Here is a 17,867-nt window from a genome sequence, read left to right as displayed (position 1 = left end):
ACTCAAAGCAGGAGACCAACCAGAGTCAATTGCCACATTCTAGACATGATTCAATGAGGGCCTGTTTCAGACACGTGACAGTGTTTAAAGGAAAGATGTTTCAGAAGCAGAATCAACAGGAGTTGGCAATTGATTGGCAGTTACCTCATACTGTTACCAACCATTGGCCTTCTTTTCTCTTCAGTCGTGTCCTTGGCATTCATTCATTCCCATAGTTTTAGCTACCATTTTTCTATGTGGATGACTTCCAAATTTATATTTTTACTTCTGACCTCTATGCCGATTCATGGCCCTGACTCCAATTGCCCACAAAACATTTTCCATTTGGATGTCCTATCACCATCTCAAAATGAAAAAATGAAAAACCTACAGAGCAGTCACCATATTTCCTCCTAAAACTTACTACTACTTCTGGCTTCACTACTGTATATCTGTAACTACTGTTCATCTGACTGCCCAGGTTCATAACCATCAGCACTATCATTAATTCTTTTTTACCAAATTCATTTAATCCTATCTCTGCTGCATTTCTGGCCTCTCTCTCCTTCTATTTCCAATGCTACCAACCTAGTACAACTGCCATTAGCACCTATCTGGAGTACTACAAAAACTTCTGAAATGCTCCTTCCCTTCCATGTATCCCCCCATCCAAAATAATATTTTTTAACATATAAATCTGGCCATATCACACTAGCGCTCAAAAATCTTCAATGGGACCTTACTGCCCCATTGTCCCAAGTCTACTCTTTTGCCTGCCACTAAATGTCCCCCACAATTTAGTGCCACCCTAGGTTTCCAACCACATCTTATAGCTCTACCTCCCATGCACTGCTATGCTCCACTCAAACCAAATAATTTTCTGACCCTTAAGCATACAACAAACTCTCTATGACTTTGCTCAGGATGCTCCTGAGTTTGGAATACCTTCCTCCTACCCCACCTTCATTTGCTGTACTCATTACTTATCCTTTAAAGCCCAACTCGAATGCTATTTTTTTCTATGAATTCTGATCATCCCTCTAATATTCACCTTCCCATTCACAACTCAAAGAGCACTTTGCTTTGTATCTCAAGCATTTAGGCAGTAGTGTATATTACAGATACTTTTAAAGGGATCTTATTCCCTTATTGGCAAAATCTTTGGGAACTGGGCCTATAACACATCTAAACTTTAGCTCCCCAAGAACAGTAATGAAGGATGCATTTAAATACTCAATTCTCTGCACGTATTTTTTTTTCAGCTATAGAATTAAAAGGGTAGAATTTTTATGGTAATAGAAAACTAGAAACAAACAAAAATGCCTGTCAATTAGGGAATAGCTAAATTAACTGTAGTTCATAAATGTAATTGAATATTACTGTACCATAAGAAATGAAGAATTGAGAAACAATGGAAATTTTAAAGCACTATAAGTGATTATATATTCTTTAAAATAATGAACATCAACAACTGTCTTATCATTGATGACAAGTTTTCCTAATAGTAAACATCCTCAGTCAAAAAAAAAATTTTTTTAAATGCTAATGCTCATCACTGAATATAAACTAAAGCCTGTTAACATCTTAGCCTTATTTTCAAGGTGCTACAAAATCCACCCAAACATACCTTTCCAATTTTACTATCATTGTTTTCCTATGCAAATTCTCAATTCTGGCCAAAATGGTCTATGAACTGTTCCCTTAACATGTCGTTCCACCTGCCTGAAATACCATTGTTTCTCTCCTTTTTCCTTCAATACCCAGCTCAAGTCCCTCTTTTCTCTGTGGCCAACTTCCAAACTACTAATAAACATGTCTATGACATTCATTGATCATTTATTATATGTTACGGTTCTCAATTTACTTCACTGTAAATTAGGAAGTTGGACTAGATGACCTATCTATAGTCCCTTCTCACTCTAAATCCGATATGCTGGTGCTTTAGCACAATCCCCCTACATGTTAGTTTATTAAAGAGTTTGTTAAGGATGAAGGCAGAATCTATATAGAATACAAAGATATTCAATAAAGCACATGTATTTAATTAGTATTTCTTAAAACAAAAATTTTTAACTTTGACTTTGGTCAGGTAATTAAATTATGCGGAAAAAAAGGTGAATTCTAGCTAAAATACAAATACAATCATAACCACATGCAATAAAGAACAGAACAAATGCAAGGCAATTAAAATACTATCTACACTATCCCAATAAAAAAAGTAAATAATAACTGCTAGTTGAAAAGAAAATAGTCACGCGCTGTTGTCATAAACAATACTAAAATTCATATTTATGTAGATATCCTTGTTATACCTAAATATCAACCAATAATTTTCTTTTTTAAACTGTTTTGTTTTATTGGCATGTTTTGCTTTTACTCTACAACCACTTCCAGATTATCTCCACTCTCTTTAAAGAGTAAAGCAACTGAGCAAAACTAACAATACAGTGACCTCATCTGATGAAGTGTGTCCAACAGCCCACATCAATAGCACTCCCTACCCCTCTATTTTGTAAAGTGCTTTTTAATTAACCAATCTGTTTTCTCTCCATCCCAACCCCCACTGCAATAACCTCCCAAAAACTGAAAGAAAAATAAATTCCTTTTAATAAATATGTATGGTAAGGCAAAATAAATTCCCTCACTGGCTATACACTGTGTGTGTGTGTGTGTGTGTGTGTGTGTGTGTGTGTTTCATTCTGCACCTTAAATCCATCACCTCCTGAATACTAAGTTTCATCTTCATTCTTCTGTTGGTCATTGGGTTGTTCACAGTTCTCACAGCTTTCAGAATTTCAGTCTTTACGTTGTTATTGTAGGCAGTCAGGTAGGGCAAGGGATAGGAAGAGCTAAGTTCAAATTTGACCTCAAGACACTCACTGTGTGTGACCCTAAGCAAGTCATTTCACTTCTGTCTGCCTGGGTTTCCTCAATGGTGAAAGGAGGATAATAATGGCACCTACATCACAAGATTTTTGTGAGGATCAAATCATATTATTTGTAAAGCATTCATCAGAGTGTCAGGCACATAGTAGGTGCTATACAAATGCTTCTACCCTTTCTTTCTTTCAGTATACATTTTTCTTCTAGTTCTGTTCATTTCTTTCTTCATCAGTTTATAAGTCTTAAAAATTGTTCAATTTTGTAATATTGATATTATAGTATAAATTTTTCTTCTGGTCATGCTAACTTCACTCTACATTAGTATATAAGATCTTTCCTTGTCTCTTTGAAATCATTTATTTCCTCATTTCTTAGAGCACAGCAGCATTCCATTGCATTCACATATGACAACTTATTCAGTCATTCCTCAATTGATGGGCAACTCCCTAGTTTCCAGTTTCTTAAGACTGTATTGTATTATATTATTATAAATAGTTTTGTTCATATAGAACCATTTCTTCTTTCTTTGATGTCCTTGGGGTATAGATCTAGCAGTATTATCCCTAGGTCAAAGACATGCACTGGTTAGAAACTTTGTATGCATAATGCCAAACTGCATTCTAGTATGGCTGTACCCATTCACAGGTCCACCAACAGTGTATCAATATGCCTGCTTTTCCCACAAACCCTACAACACTTAACATTTTCCTTTACTGTCATCTTTGCTAATCGGATGATGTAGAATATCAGAAATGCTTTAATTTTTATTTCTCTAATTAGAATTTATCTGAAGCATTTTTTTTTCATATTGTTGTTAATAGCTCAGATTTCTTCCTTCAAAAACTGCCTGTTGATTCTCTCAAACCATTTATCAATTGGGAATGGCTCCTTTTCTATTAAATTTTAATTAGTTCCTTATCTATCTTGGAAATTAGACCTTTTCAGATTTTTTTTTCTGGTGTTTCCCTTTTAAACTTCACTTTATTGGATGTTTACACAAAAACTTTTACAATTTTATGCAATCAAAATTAAACATTTTATCTCCTGTTTGGTCATGAACTTTTCTTCTATCCATAGATTTGATTTTTAATTTTTTTTCCATGTTCCTTTATTTTGTTTATATTGTGACTTTTCATATCTAGGTCATGTATTCATTTGTGGTGAGGTGTTGGTCTAAATCCAATTTCTTCCAGCCTATGGTCCAATTTTCCCAGCAGCTTTTATCAACTAGCAAATCCTTACCACAACAGTGGGGATCTTTGTGTTTACTGACTACTAAGGCTACTAGATACATTTCCTTCTGCATGTTATATACCTAATCTTCTCTATTTGATTGATCTATTTTTTTTTAACAAATACAAAGTATTTTGAGATTTACTGTTTTATAAGTGTAATTTGAGACCTGACAATGCTCCACCTAATAGCATACTGTACCAACAATTATCTCATAAACTAGCACACCTTAGACTGAATTTTAATCTGAATAACAGACTCATTGCCCAAGAGCCCTTATAATAAGTGTATTATTGTATATTCTCTCTGCCACTAATGGATCAGATGCTGAGACAGTACTCGCTATTTTGATCTTTTCTTTTGCCAGTTCTGGCCATTTCAAATGCAAAATATCAGTTCTCAAAAGGGAGACATCAATGACCGGCTGTTAGGTTCTTGTACTCTAAAATTACAATGTCTAGCACTAGTGTCTTCTCTATTCCAGATACAGATTTACCCAAAATTCAGGTCTCTGACACTTGCAATATTTTTAAAACACCTGACTTTGGTATCATGCTGCCAAACAGCAAAAACACTCAAATGATGGTTGTTGTGAGGGAGGATTTTATTCGCCGAAGGGCAGTACCAGTAATACTTATCTCCAAAACCAAACTTTCTCGTCCCACTCAAAAGGATGCAGTCCAACTAGGCTTTGTGAATGTCATTACCAAATGAAGATAACAACTACCTCTCTAGGAATCCCTATGTGGTACCACACTGCAAACTTAGCCAGTGATGGAATATAGTACATTAACACTGAACCTAGATCTAACAGACAAATTAACTCTAGTATCCCGGAAGAAATTAAGTGGATTTAACATTTATTTTACCCTGTTTTTTCATTTTAAGAATGGTGTGGTCCCTTGGCCACTCGGATAGAGCTATTTTTAAAAAGCAGTGAGAGATGGCTGAACCGCCCTCAAAGAACCAGTACTGAATCTTTATATTTTCCCCATAAGATTGAAAAAAATTCTCTAAAACCTGTTAAGGTTTTATAAATTCATTCTAAAAAGTTGTGGCTGGGAGAGAGGAGGGTATCAAAGTACAAGCATTATTCACATCTTAATAGGTTCACTTGGAATCAAGGAATACATTACAGCCTAATCTTAAGATAATGACCTCAGAAGGCCTTTAAGATGTTAATATAAATAATAATTAAAATAAATAAAATAAAATACACCTACAAGAGAATTAATAACCTAACTTCTAGATGCATAACTTCAAAGCTGAGATGGCCCAAATAGAGATGCAAAGCAAGGGAAGAGAAAGGAGAATGGATAAATTAAGGTATATTATCTATAAAAGATTAATAAGCATCAAAGATTTAGAACAGAAAAAAATCAGTTTTTCCTCAAAACAGGTTTTTTCTTTTTGGTTCAAGTACTTCTTATAAATTAAAAAACCTAATTATGATTGCCTGGGCATAATAGAAACATCATCATAGAGTATGACACAATTATGTAAATCCAAATATGTACTTCAACTCCACCTCAGCCATACACAGGGATAGTCCTCCACTAGACCCCACCATTACTTAACAATTATTCTACTTCCCTAATTGGAAACTGATAATTCCCTACCTGACCATAACTACTACTCCCTATGCCTCACTTCTACTAACCCTATTCTTCCGCCTTTATATAAGAACTCAAGTTCTTTTACTTTCTGAGGCCACTGATCCAGCTTGCTCCCTCTCCAGACTCAATCTGATGGCCATTTTAACTCTAAACTGAAGTCCCAAAACCTCGCTGACTGGATACATTACAAATTCATACTATCCACTGACAACTGGGCCTTCATTTCAGCAAAGCAATATTGTTATTCCTCCCTAATTTATTCCTTATCATACTCCCTACAGAAATGATTCCAAATCTCACTTCTCAAGCCTTTCACTTTCCCCTTTCCCCTCTAAGCTAAGGACTTTGACACCTACTTTACACTCAATCCAACAGTTAACCATTTCAACTCTACACTGTCTTCTGCCTCTGTGACTTCTTGTTGCCCATTTATTGCCAAACTTTAGCCTTCCCACCATCTACCTCCCCCACTCCTACTGATTAGTGGCTAAAAGCAGCTGGAAGGAGTCCCATAATAGTGCTAACTGGGTACATTAAAAATTCTTGTTATCCTTCAGTTGGGCCCTCCCTGTAGTAAGATAGTCCATTTCTTTCTTAACAGTCCCCATGTCACTTCCCATGAAGCTATTCTAGACTCTTCTCTCTCCTCAAGCCTCCCACACCTCCCCTTCTTCCCTTTCAAAGATCCTGAGTTTAACTTTCCAGAGAAAACTTGAAGCCACTCAATAGGACCTCTCTCTACTCCCCTTTCTTCATCTCAAAACAGTGTCATTTCTCATTTTTTCCTCTTTTCCTTCTTGCCAATGCTAACCCCTCTAATGTACCCTTGATTCCATCTGAACCCATCTGCACTAGCTGACTGCCATTCTATTATCCTCACTAAACTCTATTTCTACTTCTCCCTATCTATCGGTTCCTTCTCTATTTCCTTCAAATACACCTGTCTCCCCAATCCTTAAAAAATCTTCTGAACCCTACTATTCCCTCAAGCTATCATCTTATATCTCTTCTCCCTTTCTTAGACAAACTCCTAGAAAAAGTTGCCTGTACTTGCTACCTCTACTTCTTGTCCTCTCTTCAATCCTTTGCTCTCCGGCTTCTAAACTGACTCAACTGTGACTGCTCTCTCCAAGGTAACAGTGATCTCTTAATTGTCCTATCTCTTTTTTTTCACCAGTACTCATTCTTCTTTACACTGCTGACTACTCTCTCCTCCTAGAACCCTCTCCTCTCTGGGTTTTCATAATACTGACTCTTCTCGGGTTCTCTTCCTACCTATCTAACCACTACTCAATCTCCTTGAACGTTGTTCATATGTAGTCAAGTCAATAAACATTTATCCCCATATATATATATACACACACACACACACACACATATACAGACCTAAGTATACACATATTAATACACACCCATACAAGTATCACCCTCTAACTGTGGGAGTTTCTCAAGATTACATTCTAGGCCTTCTTTCTTTCTCCCTCTACACTCATTCATTTTCCACCTGGCTGTAGTCCTTTGGACTCCTCCATCATGACCCCAGGAACTTCATCATCCTGAAAGATGAATCAGCCTCAGTATTCACATTTCATTAGTGTCCTCTGCCCTTAGGGCCCTTGTGACTGGTGGGTGGAGTAATGTGTTCCTCCCAAAAACTCTATTTAAGGAGTGTGCCTAGGCTAGCCACCTCTAAATTTTCCCCCCAGATTCACTTCTTCAGATTTCATCATTATCTTTCACCAGCTACCTTCTCCCTCCTCTCACTTCTCAAGCCTCCTTTTGTGAGAGGTAGACTGTGAGCCTCTGGAGGGCAGAGACTATCCTTCTTTTTCCTATTTGTATCCCCAGCATAGAGCAGCACAGTGCCTGGCAAACAGTCTACTCATGTAGAAGGCACTACCAAAAAACCTTGCCTCCAGTCTCTTACCATTCTAGATCATCCTACACACAGCTGACCAAGTAATTTTCCTTAAATGCAGATGTGACCATGTGACACCTGCTTAATCAATTCCAGTGGCCTCATCACCTCTACACTTAAACAGGAACATCGTTTAAAGCCCTTTACAACCTGGTCCAAATATGTCTTTCCAGCCTTACCGGACATTAATCACTACCCCTCCGATACTGTGATATAGTCATATTGGCTTCTTCTATATCCCTAACATAAAACATCCACCCACCCCCAGACCTAATCCCACATACCTGGCAAGCATTCCCTCCTTGCCTCCTCCTCAAAGGGTCCTTTAAGACTCAGTTATGTACCATCTTTTTACATTGAAACCTCTTTTCATTCCCTCTTAACTACTAGTTCCCTCCCTCCCAAACCACCTTATGGTTAGTTATGCTGTCTATATTTGTATTCATTTTATATTTATGCTGTCTATACTTAATTATATACTTGTATTCTCCCTCATTTGAATGTAAGATCATTGTGAATAAAGACTGCTTTATTCCCAGTGCCTAGCACATAATGGGCACTAAATAAATGCCTGAAGACTACAACTCCAATCAAACATCAAGCACCATGCAAAGAAAAAAGGGATGGATTTGAAATCAGAGGACCTGGATTAGAATCTCAGTTCTCCTACTTTATATTCAGTTCAAGTAAACAAAACAGGAAGTACCTATAATGTTCAAGGCACTATACTAGATAAGCTGTTCTACTGTTAAACTGCCCTTCATATTATATATATGTCCTACCTTCTGGAAATTATTTTGGATCTATTTTATGTTTGTCTATGTACTTTTTTTTTTTTAGCCCAGTTGAATCTGAACACCTTGAAAGCAGGACTGCTTTGTTTTTATTTCTATCCTCAGCACTGAACAGTGAATAAATCCTTGCTGATTTTAGTACCAAAATAAAAACCAAAAAAAGCAGTCTCTGTCCTCAAAAAGATTACATTACTATCTGTGGGATCTTGGGTCAGTCACTTAACCTTTCTGGACTTCAGTTTCATCATCTATGAAAGTAATGACAGCCCAAATTACATTTGAGGTTAATTTTTGTTAAAAAAAAATTTTTTTAGACAGGATATTTAAAGAAATATTACATATGTACACATTTCATATATATGCATACATACATTTATTGTTCAGTCAATCCAGTCATGTACAACTCTTTGTGATCCCACTTGAGGTTTCTTGGTATAGATCCTGCAGTAGTTAGTCATTTTCCTTTGAATTTTACAGACGAGGAAACTGAGGCAAACAGGCTTAAGTGCCTTTGCTCAGGGTCACAGCTAGTAAGTATCTTCTGACAGCTTTAAACTCAGGAAGATAAGTCATCCTGAATCCAGGCTATACTCAAAGGTCTCTTCTAGCTCTAACACAATGAATATATGATTCCTTGAATAGATATTTGTAAAGGGAAACATAATGACAAGTTTAAAGTAACCCTTAGCTGTACCAATAGCCATTGACACTTGACAGTAGAATTGTAGTGAAGAAGTAACAGGTGCTTATTAGAAAAATATAGAAGGGACTCCAACAAAACCAAGTACAAGAAGTTAGAGGAAGCTTCTGAAGAACTTTTAACAAGAGCCAGGGGGCCACTGCCAATCATTCTGACCTATGTCTTGCCACTGGACTCTGATGACTAGAGGAGAGAGTGACTCTGCACAGCCCTATCTCACTTGTAAGTCAAGACATCACCCTCCTGATATCATTGATACTCTTAAAGAATGAAGGAGGAGGAAGAGCAACAACAGCAACAGCCAGAAAAGATTTCTACAAAAGGGATGTACATGGGCCACCACAAAGAAGAAACTCCTTTCTCCAGAAATAGAAGAAGGAATATTCTCTTCTCTCATCCTGTCCTGTTTCTAAATTGTTCCCCATGGTGTAGAGAAGGATTTGAGGTAACAAGACGAAGTAGTCAAGATAGTGTTTTTAACCAGGGGTCTATGAACTTTTTAAAATGTTTTGATAACTGTATTCATTATAAGTGGGTTCCTTTATAATCCTATATAAATTTATTTTATTAAAAATATTATTCTGAAAAAGGGTCCATAGGCTTCACCACAGACCTATGGTTAAGAAAAAATGTTTAAGAACTCCTGCCCTAATGTCTGTCCTTTTTCTCCACTATTACCTAGCTCCAGGATTGGTCTTATCAGGAAGCAACCCCAACACCTAATCAATGTAATCTCCAGTTTTGCCTGCCTCCCACCCCCATACCCACATCGCCTGTCCTGCTCTTCACCCTAGAGTCCTAAACTTGCCCAAGTACCTACAATGAAATGCCCAGAAGAGGTAGGCTATAGCTTAAGGGAGAAAATAAAGGGTTTTAGCCATGAACTAAGTTTCCATAAGAATTTATATTGGCAATTGACCTTCAAAATTCTGGAGCACCCTTCCCTCAACAAATCCCTCCAAAATCCTCACTACTTCTACCCTCAAATTACAAAGACTCTACCAGTATCCAGATTATAGGAGGAAAGGGAAAGTTGTGCCTCTGATATCTGTTAAGTGGAATCCCAAATGTATTTACCAAAATAAACCTTACTTAATGTCATAGTTATGTTCTGCAGTACCATTAGTAGAATACTGTACTTCAGGTATCACATATGCAAACCCCTTCCCACCCATTTCTAATTTATATAGTCTTAAAGAGTTGTCCAAGGAATAAAGAAATGACTTGCACGTGACTTAGGGAAATGCCTATGACTTAGGGGAATGCCTATGACTTACGGAAATGACTTGCCTACTATCAGTGGCAGAACTTCAGTTCAATTCTTCTTTCCTGACTTCAAATCCAGGACTCTATCCACTAAACTATGCTGCCTCTTCAGGCACATTATGGACTAAATAAGTTTTTGTGGGACAGCTCTGGAAATCTAATCACCATTTTTATAACATTGTTTTATAACGGAAATGCATTCTAAAGTACCAAACAACCAACTTACATGCAAATTTTTGGAACTGGAAAGCTATAGTAATACGTTTATAGAACACCTCAATATTATCATTATACAAAAGACTCAATAGAGAACTCTGCTCCAGCCTTTGTTCTATCCCTTAAAGAACAAAAGAAAGACCAAAGAACCGCTTTTGATGAAAGATAACTTTAACTAAAGAAGAGGATTACAGCACTGCCTCAAACTTTACTTACAAGACCACCCACAAAATAGTTTTGAAATGAAAAATTAGTCCTCTAATATTTGGGAGTAGCTATACATAAAGTATCCAATAACTACTAACAAAGAATAAAAAGTAAAAAAGTTTTGCCAAAAATATCTATGATATTCTGTAATATTATTCAACATATTACCATTCCAACATGAGCAAATTAGAATTAGGATCACAGGACTTAAAACTGGAAGAAACCTGATAAATCATTTTGCAAATTTGAAGTAGCAAAGGCAGGATTCTCAAAAATGCAGTTCACATGACTACAGAACCAATACTCATTTCACTAACACTACATTCCATGCCACCAAAGAAAAATATTTCTCATCTTTAATACACATGAAAAAAACCATACACATCATTTTTCTACAAATTGTTTAAAACTTAAAAGACAGAAATAAAATCATATAGTTTCAGTTACAGGTAAAAATAGTTAACCCATGTCTCCAAATGCATATTAAAGTATTTATCTTCCAATCCAATCCAACACTACGTTTTAAGTGCCTCTTATGTATGGAGAATTGTTGCTAGATTCCAAGACTACAAAGACAAAAAGAAAAACAGTCCTTGCCCTCAAAGAACTTATACAATTCAGACTTCTTCTGCTACATTCAAGGTCTAGAAAAACAGTGCTTTTTCCACCTGTTTTTTTTTCCAAAATCCCATATCAAGACTCTCAATTTCATCCAGAATACATACCTGTTGATGGTGAAATACAATAATCATCCTCTACAGACTGGCCATAGAGATCATCATCTTCAAAATCTAAATGAAATATACAAAAAGTAACATAAATATCAAGTGATATTATTCTAATCAATAATGCTTCCAACATTAAACACATCTATGCTATGAGGACCCTGGGATATGTTACTCTAACAACTGTTTCAAAGACTGAAAATATTTATCTTTAAAGATCGGACTATCTTTCCAATGGGTATCTACTTTGTTTCCAGTTCTTTCCTACAAAAAGTATTGCCATGAATATTTTGTAAACAAAGGACCTTTCTATCTTTGACTTCCTTGGTGTACATGCCCACTAATGGGATCAAAATGTTCAACAGTTCCAGTTCATCTTCAATCAGCTGTCAGCGTATACCTACAATCACCCTCCTCCCCCAATTTAATAAACGCTAGTGGCTCCCTATTATTTACATGATCCAAATATAAAATCCTCTTTTTGGCTTTTAAGGTATTTCTTAACTTGGTCCTCTCCTACCTTTTCAGTTTTCTTATACCTCACTTCCACCCAGACACTCTGTAATGTAATAACACCAGCCTCCCTGCTTTTCCTCACACAAGATAATCCATTTCCCAACTCAAAGCATTTTCCATTGGCTATCTCCCATGTCATTTCATATGAAATACCAGGCTGGATGAATCAAAAGCCAGACTTAAGGTGTGCCAGGAGAAATATCAACAATCTCAGATATGCAGACTATAACATTCTGATGGCAGAAAGTGAATAGAAATTAAGAAGCCTCCTGATAAGAGTAAAAAGAGAGCATAAAAGCTGGTTTGAAGTTTAACATCAAAAAAACTAAGATCTTGACAACTGATTGCATCACTTCCTAGCCAACAGAGAAAGAGAAGCTGTGTCAGATTTTATATTCTTGGGCTCAAAGATCACTGCAAACAGCAACAGCAGTCATGAAATTAAAAGATCCTTGTTCCCTGGAAGTAAGGCTATGGCAAATCTGGACAGCATACTAAAAAGCAAAGACATTAATGTTATGTATAGTCAAAGCTCTGGTTTTTCCAGTAGCAACATACGGCTGTGAGAGTTGGACTATAAGGAAAGCTGAATGCCACAGAATTGATGCTTTTGAATTGTGGTCCTGGAAAAGACTTTTGAGAGTCCCTTATACACAACAAAAAGATCAAATCATTCAATACTTAAAGAAAAGAATTCATGCTATTATTCACTGGAAGGCCAAATATTTTAGTATTTAGCTGAAGCTTATATACTTTGGCCATATGGTGGGAAGACAGGACTCACTAGAAAAGATCCTGATTTCGGGAAAGACTGAAGGCAAAAGGAAAGGGAGACACCAGAGGATGAGAAGAACTGATAGTGTCACGAAAACAACAAACATGAACTTGGACAAACTCCCAGAGATAGCAGAGGTTAGATGGACCTGGTGTACTATGGTGTATAGGGCAACTAGGTGGCACAGTGGATAGAGCACTTGCCCTGGAGTCAGGTGGACCTGAGTTCAAATCCGACCTCAGACACATGATACTCACTAGTTGTGTGACCCTGGGCAAGTCATTTAACCCCAACTGCCTCATCAAAAAAAAAAAACCAAAAAGAATTGGAAACAACTGAACAACATCCCCCATGCCAGAACTTTCTCCCTCTTCATCTTTACCTCATGGTTTCCATGTCTTCCTTCAAGTCTTAGTTTAAATCCCACCCTACGAAAGAAATCTTTCCCAGTACTCTTAATTTTAGTGCCTTCCCTCTGAGATTATTCTCCAATATATCTTGTAAGTTATTTGCATGTTATTTACCCTATTAAACTATGAACTCCTAAAAAGCAGGAACTGGGTTTTGTTTTTTTAGTTTTTTTTTTTTTTCCCTTTGCATCTCCAAAGCTTGGCACAGTGCCTGATACTTACTAACTCACACAATTCAGTGGTGTCTTCCAGATCTGTTGTGCACATTTATAGTTCCAATGTATTTTAAGCGTGGCTATGCTCCCACAACCCCCTTCAACACTATTTTCATCTTTCCTTATCTATGCCAATTTGAATGTGAGAGGAAACCCCAAAGTTGTTTTAATTTTCATTTCTCTTTCAGGTGATTTTGAATATTTTTATTTAGTTAATATTTCTGCCCCTATATTCAACAATTTTTTTCACATTTATATTTCACACAGCTTCTCCAAGAAAATAAAATATTATATACTACTATCTGTAGAATATACTTTTTTTTTGTTTGTTTTTTGGCTAGGCAATTGGGGTTAAGTGACTTGCCCAGAGTCACAGAGCTAATAAGTATCATGTGTCTGAGGCCAAATTTGAACTCAGGTCCACCTGACTCCAGGGCCAGTACTCTATCCACTGTGCCACCTAGTTGCCCCCTAGAATTTACACTCTTGAGTTGCTTATTTGATGCTGTTTAAATTAGGCCAAAATGAACTATCTACCCATCTTTTCATCTAGGCAACCTTGTAATCGATGGCACATATTTTTAATACAACTGGCTGAGCTTAGCGGTACAAACAGTAAAATCATTTTCCTATTATTTGTGTGCACATCTTAATACTTCAAGAGACATTAAACTCCACAAGATCAATGTACGTAGTTTTATTTCCCCTACTAGAGTATAAGTTCCATGCAAACAGCATCCTTCTCACTATGCCTAGCAGCATACCTTTTACATAGTGGGCACAAATATTAAATTGAAATGAAGTAAACTAAGGACTAGGTATGGATGTCCACAATCTTAGAACAATTAGACTTATGTTCTTATTGGTCTACTAATCTCAAAAAGGTCAGTTAAAATAGCAAGAATTCAAAAAGTGGGATCCAAGAATAAAAAGGGGTAACTGGCACATCCTTGATAAATTGATATCTTTAAGGACAAAGAACACTAACTCATAAAAATTAGTTAAATGCCAATCAGAAAGGAATTTAATTTTCAAAGACTATGAAAAATTCTCAGAACAATATCAGGGGAAAAAACAACAACCACCTCTGGGCATACAGAAAACTAAAATTTTCCATTTTAAATGAAACCAACAAGTTTAATTTTAAGAAGTAGTAGCTCAACTAAAGCATATTACATCAAATAATTAATTCATTCATTAGCAATTCTAAGAAATGTAAACTAAAAAGCATTTCAAAATATATTAACCATCCAAAAGATATGTAAGATGCTTTGCAAAATAACTTTCTTTTAAAAAAAAAAGTTAAGATTTTTGGCCTCTTCACCATGCTGACTCATGATTCAGAAGGTTTTAGTTATTCTAGAAAGTCAATGCCATCACAAACACCTAAGACAAAACAAGATGAAGAAAACTGTTCCTGACATATTTAAAGTAGTTATGATGTCACCAACTGTTCCAAAGAAAACATGGCAACCTGAACTCAGGAGGGTCAGTAAATTGAGAAAAAACTTAGGTTCTCAGTTCAAAACCAAAATGTACAAAAATAGAAATAATTAAGTCTAATCATATATTGTTTTGTTTTCTGCAGACCTTCCACCTAATCTAATGCAGTTTATTTAAACATCTGTGACTTACAACATTTAGATTCAAGCTTTAAACACTTTCCATTTTAAGCAATATCAGGAATATAACAAATATCATAACAGTCAACTAAAAGATTTACAACAAAAATTGTATAGTTGTAGTTGCTTTACAAATACCAACATTTAAGGATATGTCATGAATCCCTAACTTCCCTTTTAAAATTCTACCATGGGTAATTCGATTAAATAAACATTAAGTGCCTACTGTAAGCTAAGAACTGGGGCTAGAGGGCACAGAAGTGAATGGAAAAGATCTGCTCTTGGGGCACTTAAATGTAATAGAGGGAAAAGTTACATAAATCACCAAATTTGGTAAATTGCCCCTTGGATATGGCTTATATAATTTTAAATAATTAGATCCATTTATTTGATAGTGTGTAAGGAAGTACTTCTTTCTGTCATAACACAAACTCATTCAAAGTTCCTTCTTTATACAACAATTTTGGATTTGGTGAACAGGTCCAAATTCATCATAGCCATGACCCTACAAGACTGCATAGATTTCGCTTACAATATCCTCTCGGTCTCATCTACTCTCATATGAAAGTCACTGATCATTTTAGTTTCCCTTCTTTGGACCTTTATCATCACCTACTGAATTCTAAACTCCTAATTTAGTATGAAATTCAAATGGAACAAAGCCAGAAGATAACCAACTCATTCATACAGTTCTTAATGCATAAGTAAATAGGAACCGACATACAGAGCTTTCAAAGTGTGATACTGAACATTTTTACTTTGCATATTTATACCATAACAACCCCAAAACAAAAACTTCGCTTGGAGAATAAATCAAAAAAGGTTTCCCAAAACTGGGTGTTTTTTTTTTTAATTAGTGGAGCTTGTTTTTTTTAAAGGAGATAGAGCAGTGCAAAAAAGACAAATGGGGGGCAGAAAAAAGGGGAATGCACTAAAGAAGAAAACACATGGGTGTATATTTACACGTTAAAGGAGGTCCCCCTGAAAGGTGATATTTACACTGCACTAATAAATTGGTAAACGTTAAGCGCCTACTATGTGGCAGGTGCTAAGCACACCAAAATTCTTACCTTGCCAAATTCCTACCCAATAGTCTACGCGCGCTGCACACATAACAAAAGAAAAATAATGACCATGAGTGGCATCACTCCTAGCAGCTGGATCATTCTCTTACCTACTTCTAACAAATCTTCCCCTTGTCCAATATGTTTATGCCAAATAACACCCCACCAAGTTGTCCTGGTCCCCACGCTCCGAAATCATTACTTCCGGGCCCTGGATGCCGGGGGAAGCCAAAGGGAAGCGGCCAAAAAGGAGGCCGGGAGCAAAGGAAAGATAGTCAGCCCCGTAGGGCCCAAGGCCGCGGCCCAGGGTGGCAGGGGGAAGGACCGGGCTTGTACCCACCTTCGTCGTAATTGTAGCCTCGGACGTTCCTGTGCCGCGCCATGGCGCCTACGGTGTCCGCCCCAGCGCTGGGCCCCACTGCCTCGGCCCCTTCAGACTACCTTTTTCAGACGCGGCCCCGATAGCCACAGCAGCCTGACGAGCCCTCGGACGCCATGTTGGCTTCCGGCAAAGCTCTTCGCAAAGGTTCTGCGCACGCGCGACGACGCGCCAGACGGCGACGTCTCCCAAAAACGCATGCGCGCTGAGACTTCAGGCACTCCACCCACTCCCTAATCCGCCGACACCATGGAGATGATTGGTAGCACGCCGGGGAATTACGTGCGGGAGCTCCGCCCACAAGCCACTTGAGCCGGCAAGGAGGCGGGGCTGCCCCAATACCGACCTCGTCACGTGGTGCCGCCTGGATTCCTGCACACGTGAAATATATGTGGGTCCTAGGACTTGGTGTGAAGTGGCGGAAGTAGAGTAAAACTAGCCCGAGTTGTTGTCGTAAGAGTCATTTTGCGAAATTTGATAGAAATGTGGAGATAGGAGAGTGAGTCCGAAGTTGAAAAAGTGAGCTTTTTGGCGTAGACGGATGAGAATGTAAGGTGGACCGGCAATCCACGCAATCCACAGTGGGGGTGGCCTCCGCCGGTGGTTTGCTTGCTGTTCCTTGAAGAAGTTTGCTACCCTCTCTTGATGGACTGAATATACGAAACGAAACACGTTTTGGCTATGACCAATATGGGAATTTTGTTTTGCTTGGCTATGCACATTTGTTGCAAGAGTTTTTGTTTTTCCCTCCAGTGGGTGGAGAAAATAAATACTCAATTGAATTTTTAAAATTAAAAATGAAGCCTATTGTACTGGGACTTGAACCCAGGTATTCTTGACTTCAAGTCAGAGTGGCTACCCACTGTACAATGTAGCTTTTCCTAACCTTTCTAATCATAAATTATGTTTTTGCTGTTAGCTATCACCTTTGTACTGTCCTGGAGGAACCGAGTGGTACCAGTTTTGACATTTTCCCCACGAGGAAATCCGAAGATATATAGAAGTTAGAACTAAATGGAAGGATGGTTCACAGATTATCCTAATAGAACCACATAATGGAATTTATTTTATCCAACATCTAAAAGGAAGAATAAGCAACTTCATGAGACTTCTGCATCAACTCATATTGGGTTGTTTGTAATAAGTATTTATCAAAACACAGTCATGAAAATAACTACAGTTCACGTGCCAATATCTTTTGCAGAGGATGAGAAAGTAGAAAAATTGTGTGAATCAATGTGTACTTTAATGCTTTGACTTTAAAGGAAATTGTGCATAGGGAAGAATGTTGGCAAATACGCTTTTAAGGGTGACATACAAGAGGCCTGAGGCCCATAGAATATGCAGGA

At 37.3% G+C, this 17,867-nt stretch overlaps 1 protein-coding gene across 3 annotated transcripts in view; it reads right to left on the bottom strand.

Annotated features, from left to right (window-relative positions):
* Positions 1 to 16,652, bottom strand: part of HBS1L (HBS1 like translational GTPase) — a 137,954-nt gene extending 121,302 nt beyond the window's left edge. For all 3 annotated transcript variants that reach the window (XM_027850646.1, XM_027850647.1, XM_027850648.1), the window contains exons 1-2: positions 16,480 to 16,652; positions 11,538 to 11,603 (exon numbers count right to left, since the gene is read on the bottom strand). In XM_027850646.1, coding sequence (XP_027706447.1) covers positions 11,538 to 11,603; positions 16,480 to 16,522 — 109 coding nt within the window. In that variant the 5' untranslated portion in view covers positions 16,523 to 16,652. The remainder of the gene's footprint in view (positions 1 to 11,537; positions 11,604 to 16,479) is intronic.
* Positions 16,653 to 17,867: the final 1,215 nt, after the last annotated feature.

Source organism: Vombatus ursinus, unplaced genomic scaffold (assembly GCF_900497805.2).
Source record: "Vombatus ursinus unplaced genomic scaffold, bare-nosed wombat genome assembly UNPS02009132.1, whole genome shotgun sequence".
Lineage (NCBI taxonomy): Eukaryota > Metazoa > Chordata > Mammalia > Diprotodontia > Vombatidae > Vombatus > Vombatus ursinus.
The sequence above is the reverse complement of the archived record's forward strand: the minus strand, read 5'-3'. Positions and strand labels throughout refer to the sequence as shown.